The sequence below is a fragment of the Eschrichtius robustus genome, chromosome 1, assembly GCF_028021215.1.
Source record: "Eschrichtius robustus isolate mEscRob2 chromosome 1, mEscRob2.pri, whole genome shotgun sequence".
In the NCBI taxonomy this organism is placed as follows: Eukaryota; Metazoa; Chordata; class Mammalia; order Artiodactyla; family Eschrichtiidae; genus Eschrichtius; species Eschrichtius robustus.
The window spans coordinates 166,478,943-166,491,476 of record NC_090824.1 but is presented as its reverse complement, the minus strand read 5'-3'; the positions used below and the strand labels follow the sequence as shown (position 1 = coordinate 166,491,476).

The 12,534-nt window shown below is 43.5% G+C and overlaps 1 protein-coding gene across 3 annotated transcripts in view; it reads left to right on the top strand.

Annotated features, from left to right (window-relative positions):
* IL16 (interleukin 16) overlaps nt 1–12,534 on the top strand; it is a 104,304-nt gene that overhangs the window by 21,672 nt on the left and 70,098 nt on the right. For 2 of the 3 annotated variants that reach the window (XM_068558885.1, XM_068558875.1), the window contains exon 2: nt 11,426–11,838. In XM_068558885.1, the coding sequence (XP_068414986.1) occupies nt 11,426–11,838 (413 nt within the window). Of the gene's footprint in view, nt 1–11,425; nt 11,839–12,534 lie in introns of those variants that run through there. The other variant, XM_068558893.1, reaches the window with a different exon arrangement.

Below are 12,534 nucleotides of genomic sequence, written 5' to 3'. Positions count from 1 at the left end.
CATATCTGAAACTCCAAACAGAGGAGAATCATTCTTTTCAAATGTGCACTGAACATTTAAAACATTTAGTTACATCACATACTGGCTTACAAAATAAACCTCAATGAATTCCAACAAATAAAAAGTGTCCAGGGCACATCCTGTGGCCATGATGCAATTAATTTGGAATTTTCTAGTAAAAAAAATTACAAGAACAACAAGGCTAAATCTTGGAAATTTAACCACAAGAAATTAACAATAGCAACAGCAGTCTTCTAAAAAACTGAGTTTAAATTGGAAATCAAAGCTGCAATTACAGGCCATTTCTAAAATAACAACAATTAGAGCATCATGTTTCAAAATTCATGGGTTGTGGCCAAAGGGATATTCAGAGGAAAATTTCTAGCTTTTTATAATAATGGTGATTATGACAATGGTGGCTATCATAACTAGCCAACAAACTGTGCCGAGGGATTTACATCCAGTATTTCAATTTATTATCTATCACAAAGTTGCTGTGAGACGGCTCCTACAATCATCCCCATTTTGTGGATAACAAAACTTGAGTCACAGAAAAGTTAAGTAGATTTTCAAGGTCGGACCCTTATTGGACTGGGATTTAAACTAAGACCTAGTTGGGCTCTCTGCCAGACCAGGTAATCACTGCGTGATTTGCTGTTATTTCTAAAATAGAAAGAATGGATTTGGGGGAACTAAATATTAAACTCTAGAAGATGGAGAAAAGAATAAAACAAATATCAGAAAAACAGGAAGGAAAAAGGAATAAAACTTAAGCCGAAATAAATACGTTGGAAAGCAAACTGAAAAGAGTAGATGTTTTTACTAATTCTAAGAATGAGTCCTTTGAGAGGACCAATAGAATAGCTCTCTTCAATCAGGTAAATCAAAGCAGAGAGGACGGAGGACCAGAGGACCAACTGAAATGTACAACACTGGCCATGAGAGACAGAGCATATGTGTATAATAGTTTCAGAGAAAAAAATTTAAATTGTGAATATGTAATGGACAACTCTATACTAATAAATTTGAAAATCTTGATGAAAGGGTCATTTTATGAACAAGGTAAGTGATCAAAATTGACAAAGGAAAAGATTTTTGAAAAATTGAATAGACCAATAACCAAGGAAACAATGGAAAGTTTCAAAAGTGATGCCAGGACCAAAAGATTTTATGGAAAACTATTTCAAACTTTTACTGGATATATTTTAAATTAGTAAACTATTTCAGACCCGGGCCCTCGGCAGTGAAAATGCAGAGTGCTAACCACTGGACCTCCAGGGAATTCCCCCAATTCCTTTTATAATAACCTAAGACAGCCCAAAGTGGGATGATAGACCATTTCTTTTTGTGAGCGTAGATACAAAGATCCTAAACAAAATGTTAGCAAACTAAATTCAGTTCTCTATGTAAAGAATTGCACACTGAGATCCAATAGGATCAAAATATTGGGGGCTCAGTCTTAAGAATGCCAGTAATATGTTTCTTCACACTGAGAACTCAAAAGAACGATACACAACATGGCCAAGGAGCTGAAAAAGCATTTAATAAGCAACACCGTTCTTGGAGAAAATACTTCCCAAATTAAAACTAGTAGAATATTTCCTTAATATAATAAAAAATAATTTTATCTCAATATAGCCATCAATATTCTACTTAACTAGAGAATTTCCATTAATATCTAGAAAAAGACATGGAACTCCTCTATTGTAGCCATTATTTACTAAAATTCTGAAAACTTTAGTCAGTAGACTTAGAAAATAAAATGAAATAAGTGGTATAAATATTTTAAAATGAAGCGAGCTTATTAATATTCAGAGATCACATGATTGGAAATGCAAGAGAAACTATTGAATAGTTTCTAGATAAGAGAGATCTGTAAGGTTGCTGGTTATGAAATAAATGTGCGAAAGCCATAACTTACATATAAGCAATAACCAATTAGAAAAAATACTTTACAAATGGCCCATTCAAGATAAAAACAAAAGTGCTGACGAATAAATGTTATTAGAGATATTTAAAGCGTATATGAAGAAGAATATAAAAGTGGATTGAAGGTCTGAAAAGAAAAGCTGAACAAATATAAAAACAAAACAAGAGTTAAAAAAATGGTCCTGGATGGGAAGACTTTCTCCCCAAATTCATCTGTAAATATGAGGCAGTCCCAATAAAAATTTCAACCAGATATTTTCAAATCTGAGAAAATTATTATAAAGTTAATCAGAACTACTAGTTAACAAAAATTAGCCATAAATTTCAATTTTATTCTTCAGAACAGAAACCTTTATTTTTCTGGTTATAATTGTGATACATGATTGTTGTCCAAAGAAATCAGGAATAGGAAATTATTAAGTAGAAAGGAAAAGCTCCTTGTAAATTCCATCTCCCAACATCTTACTTCACCTTCTAGAAAAAATTATTAACAGTTGGGTTTTTATTCATACAAGTACACTTTTATAACCCAAACTAGTCGATACATCTACTGTATGGTGTTTCTTACGATATACTGTGGACCTCTTTCCATAGCCATATATTTTATTCTTGATATTGGTCACATAATGTTCCACTGTGTGACTGTTCCATAATATATTTAATAAAATCTCTCACTGATGTACATTTAGATTGTTCCTACTATTTTACCTTTTTCTTTTTCTTTTTTAGTCCATCTATGTGTCAGGCACTCAGCTGAGTCCTTTTCAGAACTATCTGCTTTCGTTCCCACAGTGGTTAGCGTTGTCATTGCCAATTTATGGGTGATCAGCAAGTCATAAGAGAGTTCAACACTTGGCTTGAAGTTGCGCAGGTAAGGGGCAGACCTGGCATACAAACTAAGGTCACCTCCAGAGTCTAAGCCCTTGGCCAAGACATTTGTGTACCTGCTTGTCACTCGTCCCAATTACAAACATCCTTGGGGTAGCTCTGGGCAGCTGACTGCTTATTTCATGGCAACAACATTATTTTTTACCTTTTTTTGCAAACATTTTATTTATAGGTAGATAACATATGGTGGTTTTTTTCATTGAAGTATAGTTGATTTCCAATGCCGTGCCAATCTCTGCTGTACAGCAAAATGACTCAGTTATACACATACAGACATTCTTTTTTTATAGTCTTTTCCATTATGGTTTATCACAGGATATGGAATATAGTTCCCTGTGCTATACATTAGGACCTTGTTGTTTATTCATTCTAAATGTAATAGTTTACATCTACCAACCCCAAACTCCCAGTACATCCCTTCCCTCCCCACCCCCGCGCTTGACAACCACAAGTCTGTTCTCTATGTCTGTGAGTCTGTTTCTGTTTTGTAGATAGGTTAATTTGTGCCATATTTTAGATTCCACATATAAGTGATATCATATGATATTTGTCTTTCTCTTTCTGACTTACTTCACTTAGTATGATAATCTCTAGTTGCATCCATGTTGCTGCAAATGGCATTATTTCATTCTTTTTTATGGCTGAGTAGTATTCCATTGTATATATGTACCACATCTTCTTTATCCATTCATCTGTTGATGGACTTTTAGGTTGTTTCCATGTCTTGGCTATTGTGAACAGTGCTGCTATGAACATAGTGGTGTATGTATCTTTTTGAATTATAGTTTTGTCCTGGTATATTCCCAGGAGTGGGATTGCTGGATCATATGGTAATTCTATTTTTAGTTTTCTAACGTACCTCCGTAGTGTTTTCCATAGTGGCTGCACCAACTTACATTCCCACCAACAGTGTAGGAGGGTTCCCTTTTCTCTACACCCTCTTCAGCATTTGTTATTTGTAGACTTTTTAATGATGGCCATTCTCACCAGTGTGAGGTGGTACCTCATTGTAGTTTTGATTTGCATTTCTCTAATAATTAGTGATGTTGAGCATCTTTTCATGTGCCTGTTGGCCATCCGTAGGCAACAGCATTTATTGAGTGTCTCCTATATGTGAAGCCCTCTTCCGATCACTGGGATTTAATGAAGAATCCGCCTTAGCCAGTCGCTCCAGAACAGTGGTGGGTGGATGTGCCTTTCTTGAATTTGTCTAGGTTCTTTTTGAGGTTAATTATATTTTCGGCCTTTTGCATCTTGGAGGGAATGCATGCTGAGGGGGAATAGTCCTGTCCATCTTCATCCTTTGTCTCAGAGGCCTGGGTTTTTGGGGGGCATCCTGGTGATCTGACTTGTGCCTGCACGTTGATGGATTTGATCACCTTCCAGGATGCTGAACGTGCAGAGGCCCCCGTGAGGGCCTCCTCTTAGGATCTTCCACACGCCTTTAGGATTTTCCCGAGGAGCAGATTCCAGAATGTCTTTCCAATGGCTCTGACTTGTCATCTACTCTCAGGTGCAACCCACTATGACTCCTTATCACTCTGATGTCAGTCGGTTACCTGGAATCCTTCCTTCTGTGGTACTAGAGGGGATGTTTTCCCTGGTGTTTAGTCGCAGTTCTGCAGAGAAGCAGACCAATAGGAGGTAGATAGATACATGGATGGATAGATAGATAACAGATAGATATAAGGAAGGAGATTCATTATGAGGGATTGGCTCATGTGCATATGCAGGCTGAGAAGTCCAAAGATCTGCTGTCTGCAAGTTGGGGGCCCAGGAAAGTGGGTGGTGTAGTCCAGTCCAAACCCAAAGGCCTGAGAACAAGGGGAGCCAGTGGTGTAAGTCCTGGTCCGAGTCCAAAGGCCCAAGAACTTGGACCACCGATATCCAAGAGCAGGAGAAGACGGCCGTCCCAGTTCCAGCAGAGAGAGTGGCTTTGCTCTTCCTGCACCTTCTTCTAGTCAGACCCTCAAAGGATTGGATGATGCCCACCCACTTCGGTGTGGGCAGATCTTCTTCACTCAGTCTACCGGTTCAAATGCTAATCTCTCCTGGAAAACCCTGACAGACACAGCCAGAAATACTGAAAACCCTTAGCCCAGTGGAGCTGACACATAAAATTAACCATCACACCTGGGATCATATCATCTTACATTGGTGTGGGAAAGGTCAACTGAAGGCAAAGGAACTTTTTTTTTTTTAAATTTATTTTATTTATTTATTTTTGGCTGCATTGGGTCTTCGTTGCTGTGAGCGGGCTTTCTCTAGTTGCGGTGAGCAGGGGCTACTCTTCATTGTGGTGCGCGGGCTTCTCATTGCGGTGGCTTCTCTTGTTGCGTGTAGGGCACGGGCTTTAGGCACGCAGGCTTCAGTAGTTGTGGCACACAGGCTCAGTAGTTGTGGCTCGCGGGCTCTAGAGTGCAGGCTCAGTAGTTGTGGCACACTGGCTTAGTTGCTCCGCGGCATGTGGGATCTTCCTGGACCAGGGCTCGAACCCGTGTCCCCTGCATTGGCAGGCGGATTCTTAACCACTGCACCACCAGGGAAGCCCCGGCAAAGGAACTTTTGAGATGTTCATCCACCGTTCCTTCCTTCCTTCCTTCCTTCCTTCCTTCCTTCCTTCCTTCCTTCCTTCCTTCCTTCCTTCACTGGACATGCAAATGCCCCTACTCTGTGCTAAGCCCTGTCAAAGGTCTGCAGGCATAAAAATAGTGAGATATGGTCAGAGCAGCGGAAGAAAGACCAAGGGTATAAAACTAACGTCAACACCACCTGCTCACTTTACCAGTTGGGAAAGAGGCTATGAGGTGCTGTGCCATTTGTCTTGTCCTGTGACCAATGTATACAGACATACACACCACCAGTCCCAGCCGCATGTCCCATGGAATCCTATTAAAGATACTCTTTTAGAAAGAAAAGGAGCCATAAATTTCCTCCTTTCATTTCTTATCTCTGAGTCACTCTTTAGCTGAAGACAAAAAATACCCCCTGGGCAAGACTGACCAAACTTTAAAAATTGCCTTTGATATAGAACACTGTTGGAGAATTCAGAAATTTGAAACACATTTTGTCAACTAGTTCCCCTTTCTCCATATGGTTATTTACCGTCTCAGAGTTCTCCAGCGAAGTGAGTGTATTCTAAACAGATGGAGGTACCTTTCCTCCAGTGGGTTAGCTTTGCCCAACAGATAACAGGCACATAACAGTTTTGCTCAACGAGTGCTTTCCGAGTGAACAAATGAAAAGGAAGGAAGGAAAGAAGCAAAGAAAGAAGGAGAGAAGGAAGGACTTAACTGATCCTGCCCCTCCCCTGCCTCCAGTCTGGAAGTTTTTCAAGCCCCTTGAAAGGAAGAACCATCCATTTCTTTGCACTTCAGCTTTATGCTTCTGGCTCTGCATTTTCTATACAGATGACAGCTAAGCCAAGGTGGGTGTAAACATATATTGGGAAGTGTGATGGTGAGTTGGTTCGTATCCCTTCTGGCCACACAATCTCCTCATACGTGTGATGGGGAGACCCCTTCGGGCCCGAGCATCTGTGGAAGATCTAACTAAAGAGAATGCTATCATGGTTTTGGGGGGAGAGGCCCCTCCCAAGGAGCTGGTTCCTGGGGTGAAGTGGATCCTTTGGATTTTTCTGCTGGGAAGGGGAAGCAGCTGGTCCTTTTAGCTTAGCCATGTTGCAAACCTCAGCTGTGTGTCCCTGGGAAGCCTCTGGAAGAGACCCACAAGACAGTCTCATGGAGGACCCACGGGGGGCAGAGCACATCTGACAAGAGTTTGGCAAATGCTCCTGAGGCCCAGGGTAAAATCAGAGAAAGCTCATTAGTTCTGACCTTTTGAAGATGGCTGGAATCAGGGAATGGCACGGGCTTGCCCCCCAGCTCTGCTGACATTTGGTTCCATTAGGGGGCAAGAGCTGGTTCCAATGTCCTGAGAGCAATTACCAAAGCTAAGCTGAACACGGTGCTGTGTTTTCAATTATTGTCTCTCTCTCTCTCTCTCCTCTCTCTTTCTCTCTCTCTATGCCAGGCCTAGAGGAAACACAGTCTCCCACAGAAGTCCAATCCTGGCTTCTCCTCTACAATCCTTTTGCAATCGTTCCCTTTCTTTTTTACATTTTCCATAATAACAAGGCTCATTTTGAAAACCCTATTTGCTCTGGACCGAAGGGTTAACCCCTCGTCCCCTGTGCATTGCCCATCCCGCGGCTTCTGTCATCCCACACGACAGCCAAGGCCGCAGAAGTTGCGGTTCTCTCTGGAAAAGCTTATTTTAAAAAACTGACAGTCCTCATCAGACACTCCTGCAATGGTCCCCTGGGATTAGCCCAGTTTCCACCAAGGAATATTATCCCTCTGCTCTCCTACATCCTACATGCAGCCAACTTTTCCACCACTGAGTGAAGCGCACAGCCTTGTACCTGGTCCCGAAGGACCCCAAATGTTTGTGCCCTGGAAAATGCCCAGTGAGTGAGCTCGCCTTTGCTGGGACAGCTATTGTGGGTTAGGAGAGGACATGGGGGAGAAAGGGAATTGGGCTTGCAGTCTAAGAATCCATGCAGACGGTAGCAATGCTTGGTGAAAAAAGAAGGCAACAGGCCTTTATACCAGAGCCAGGAACTGAAGGGGAGAAGAATTTGGGCCTTGACTGGGGGTGACTGGCTTCTCTCCTAGGCTTGGGATGGGATAAAAGACAGTTTGAAAAAGCCCCTTGGCCCTTGAATGCCACTGTTTTCCGTAACTTATGCCAGTGGCATCAGAGAGAAGAACAACTGTGCCAGCAGGATTTTTTTTTAGCAAAACAGTTTGTCTAAGTGAACAGATAGTGTGGCTTCAGGCATGGCTGAATCTAGGTGTTCATATTGCATTACCTAGGCTCGTCCTTCTCACTCTTTCTCTCTGTCCTCCTTCCTTTCTCTCTTTTTCTTCCCCTGTGGGTTCCGTACCTTCTGTGTTGGCTTCGCTCTCGGGCAGCCCCGTCCACGTGGTAGCATCAGCAACTCTGGATTTATATCCCCTCCGTATAGCACCGGCGAAAGTCCAGAAGGATCTTAAACTTTGATTGTCTTTCAGTATTTCAAATACCTAATGGACCAGTGCTGGCTGTGACCAACACACACACACACACACACACACACACACACACACACACACACACACACTTCCTTCTCCCTGAGTCCCAGGTGAACTATGGGGAATCCTCATGAAGCTGAACAAAATGCAAAGAAGTCTGGATATATTAATCCCTACAGAGGTGCTGGTGTTGAGAGCTACAAGTTCTGGGATGTTGAATTGGCAGAATGCAAAGGCACGCCGGTGCTGGGGAATGGTGGCAGGAAGGAGAACATTTACAATTTGGATTTGAAAGATGACATCTGGAAGTAAAGGCTAGTGATGAGAAGAAGGAGAAAAATTTAAAAAAAGAACTACTCTAAAGGCTTGAATTCTCTGTATTCTTCAGCCAATAGATCTGAGCATTGATATTCAGGTTAACGAATCCTCTAGAAATGAAGCAGGTTTCGAGCAAGCAGACCATGCCCTCTGGACTTGGGCTCATGAATTTGGTAAAATGCAGAACTGATTAAAAAAAAAAAGAGTTTCAGTGGTTTTCGGGGAAGGAAGCAGACTCTGTGAGCTGTGGCTCAAAGAGGAGGAGAGCCTGAGAACAGAAGGTACAGAGTGTAAAACGTTTGTTCCGGAAGATAGGAAGGACAGAAGAATGGTCCATTGTCAACACTGTGCCTGTTGATAACAGCATTGGGCTGTACACTTAACAATCTGTTAAGATGGTAGATCTCATGTTAAGTGTTCTTGTCATAATAAAAAGGAAAAAAAAGATATGAAGGGGATAAAAGAGAGGCAGGTAACAGGAGGATGGGGATTCAACACATAGTTTTTAAAAGACAGACAATTTGAGTATGTTTACACGCTGATGATAAAACCCAGAACAGAGGGAGAGAATGAGGTGAAAGAAAGATGCTAATCAATGGCGGTGTGGAGCCGTGGTAAAGATGCAGGCTCCAGAGTCAGACTGCCTGTTTGAATTCCTGCTTTCACTGCGTTCTAGCTGTGTGATCTTGGGGAAGTGGCCTAACCTCTCTGTGCCTCAGTTATCTTTTTTTGTAAAATGAGGATATTGATGGAACCTACAGTAGATTTTGTGAGAACTAAATGGTAAAGCAATTAGAACAGTACATCATAAGCACTAGATAAATGTTAGCAATTATCATTTTTATTGTTGTTAAGTCTGAAGAAACTGAGTGGGATCCCGAGAACAGACGGGTGGGTTGACCTCAATAGGAGGGCAAACGTTTCACTACGAAGGGTATGGACAGGTATGTATGGATGGCAAATGGATTTGTATATTCGATGGTGGAAATTTGGGAGGGATTTCTATCTGAAAACTTCTGTTTCTATGAAGCAGAAGGTGACATTACCTGTTTATGATGAGGAGAGAGGTAAATCTAGTTTTGAAGACAGTGAAGTCTTGAAATAGTCATTATTGAGAATGGATGATCAAGCTAACCATGGAAACACAGTACAGTTGTTGGCCAGAATGTTTCATGGCACCAATCTTCTCAGGAGTGGGAGTGTCCCCTGCAGGGCTCAGAAACCTGCAAGCAGCCATGGAACTTACTGGGGGATTGGATTCATCTGTGCTTGGGGTTTTGCTATTACAGTAAGTCCCCTACAAACAAATGAGTTCCATTCCGAGAACGCGGTCGTAAGTCCAATTTGTTATTTAAGTCCAACAAAGTTAGCCTAGGTACCCAACTAACACAATCGCCTATATAGTACTGTACTGGAATAGGTTTATCATCCTTTTCCCACAAATAATACATAAAAAACAAACAAAAACAAAAAATAAAGAAAACAGTTTTAATCTTACAGTACAGTACCTTGAAAAGTACAGTAGTACCAGCTACATCACCACTGCTTTTACGCTTGCTTCCGGACATCCTGGGCTTGAGATAAAAATACTGTACTCTATACAGTACTGTAAAGTACCCAAAAGCACAACCACTTGTAGAGGATGCACGCACGTGACAGTGTACACCAGACACGTGAACTCACTTATGTGATTGGACAGGCGAACACATGTTCGCATCTTTGAAAGTTTGCAACTTGAAGGTTTGTATGTAGGGGACTTAGTGTGTTCGAGATGGAAGGACACAGAGTACAGGACTTTGGGATATTGGCCAGAGGGTGCTTGATGAAATGGACCAACACTGAGTTAATTTATACTAAAGCATCAAGAAGAGTGCCTGATGTATAGAGTAGGCTCTCAAACAGTTATCTATTCATTCATTTTAATTCATTGCTATTGGCTGCTATAGATGATTGGTGGATGGATTGATAAAATTGAAAGGCTAATACAGAAAACAATAAAATGGTGCAACTGGGTATTGAAAAACACTGTCTTCTTTTAAAAAGAAGTTCTCTTTGGGGGGATTATATAATGTGAAAGGGCTCCTACTTGATGAAATGCTGGAAGCCCTCTGCTTTTTCTTATTCAATACTAGCTGTGCACAAACAGCAGTACCCATGGTCCAAGAGCATCCCACAATTTGTTATTCTGGCAACAGGCTTGTTTTGTGGCTTGGGCCTGAGTCAGAACTTCTTTGGATGCAGCATCAGGGCCCCTTTCACCACCTGCCTCACAGAGACTGAATCCGTGGCAGGCCCCTCAAGGTGAAGCGGAGCTGAGCTGGGCTGGGCTGAAAGTGATGCCGTTGACCTGATGGGTGAAGCCAGTCTTTGATCCATCAGCCTGTGAGAGTTTGATCCCATGGCAATAGGTGACAGAGCCAGAGACCCTCAGCCTGGCTGTGATACCGGCCAGGTGTGACCTTGGTCCCAGGGAAGGGCACACAGGTTTGCCAGGCACCTGTTGTGTGCTAAGCCTTTTGGCACGAACTGTCCCTGATTCACCTTGTTTTACACTCAAAACAACCCTGGCGGGTCAGCGTTTGGTGAGACTCCCAACCTTCCTGGTTTGTAGGCTCTTCATCTGAGAACTGAGCGCATAGACATCAGTGGTCTTCAGCCTGGGCTCTGTGAATTCTCAGGTTTCTGTGGAGAAGATACAGACGCTACCAGGGGTAGCAAAAAGGGACTGACAGGGGCAACTTAGTCTTCCTCTTTGCCCTGACCTGGTCTAGAGTCTGGAGTTCCCTGTACACTTTTGTGTGAAGAACGGCTTTTACATGTAAAAATCTCACAGGGCACAGGTCTCTGTGATCTCTAAAATTCTTCCTGGGATCTGATCACCGCCTCTCCTGCAAATGCTCTTTGTGGCTTTGCATTTGAGCCTCCTTCTCTGTGCCTTGGTGTCCCTGCGTGCAGAAAGAAGGTTTGGATAAGAGAAGCTCTGGCCTCCGTGATCCTGGGAGTGGAGGGCGTGGTAAACACTTGGGCTCACTGAACCCCGTGTGGCCGGCACCCTGGAAGGGCCAGTGATACTGATCACTGAAGGATGATCTCTCCATCTGTCCTGTCTCACGGGCACCGCACCCGGCACTTGCGGCTCAGTTTCAGGACTCAGGTCTCTCTCCACTTGTCCACATCAAGTCACATTGCCTCTTCCCACTTTCTCTTTCCTCCAGGGACCCATGAAGTGGTGGCGAAACCCAGTCTGGTCGCCACCCGTCCACCGAGGGCCAGAGATCAGGAAAGGAAGAAGGGCAGCTTTACTTCCTCCCTCAGGATGGAGCCTCACAGCCATTCTGGAAAGAGCAGAAAATCCACAAAATTCCGGTCCATCTCCCGGTCCCTGATCCTGTGTAATGCCAAGACCAGTGACGATGGCTCAAGCCCCGATGAGAGATATCCCGATCCTTTTGAGATTTCCCTGGGCCAGGGCAAGGAGGGACTTTTCCTCTCATCTGTGCAGCTGGCAGACACGTCAGAGGCCAGGCCCGGCAGCGTTCCTGATCTCACGCTGTCCTCCGAGGCCGCTCAACTGCAGGCAGCTGGGAGTGATGGAGGCCAGAACTGTAGGAGGGTGTTCTTCATGAAGGTACGCCCAGGATTTGTGGGGCTGGAGGAGCCTGCGGCTGCCTTCCGGTGCTGTGAATGCAAGTCTTTGCGTCTTTTTATTCCAAAGTCAGGAAGGCACAGAGTTCTCATTCTGAACAAGAGCAGGGAAGAAGTTGAGGCAGGGCCCTCTGGAATGATGACAAGGGGCATGGCAGTGAATCAGGCTCAGTTACCCTTCCTGCTTGAGACATTCTTTGAGATATTGTGTCAGCCCCAGGTAGACTGAGCCTGGGTCCCTGCTGGAAAATGCCAGGTGCAATACACTGGGAAGGGCTCATCTCCAGACAGACAGTATCCAGCACACCACAGGCAGCTCAAATCAAATCCAGTCGAGAACCTGATAGAAGCTGACTTATAGGGCCCGGACTGAGAAGGAGCCGGAAGGTCGAGCAGGGCAAGGAGTACGGCCTGAGTGAGTTTGCACTTGAATGCTGACCGAGAACATTCCCCAGGTGCCCCTTGCCAGTTCCAACTCAGGTGTGAGTGAGGGCTGGCAGGCAGAGCCGTGAGGGAAGGGGGAGAGGGAAAACGAAGTAGGGTTTGGAGACTTGCCAAATTTCAGAACGTTTTCTCTTCTGTTAGACCGTATTTCAATTTTTGTTATTATAGCAAGGTGGAAATTGCAGGGTACTGTGAGATAGAGGCTGATTAAAGCATTTCACTCTCAAATTAGTCT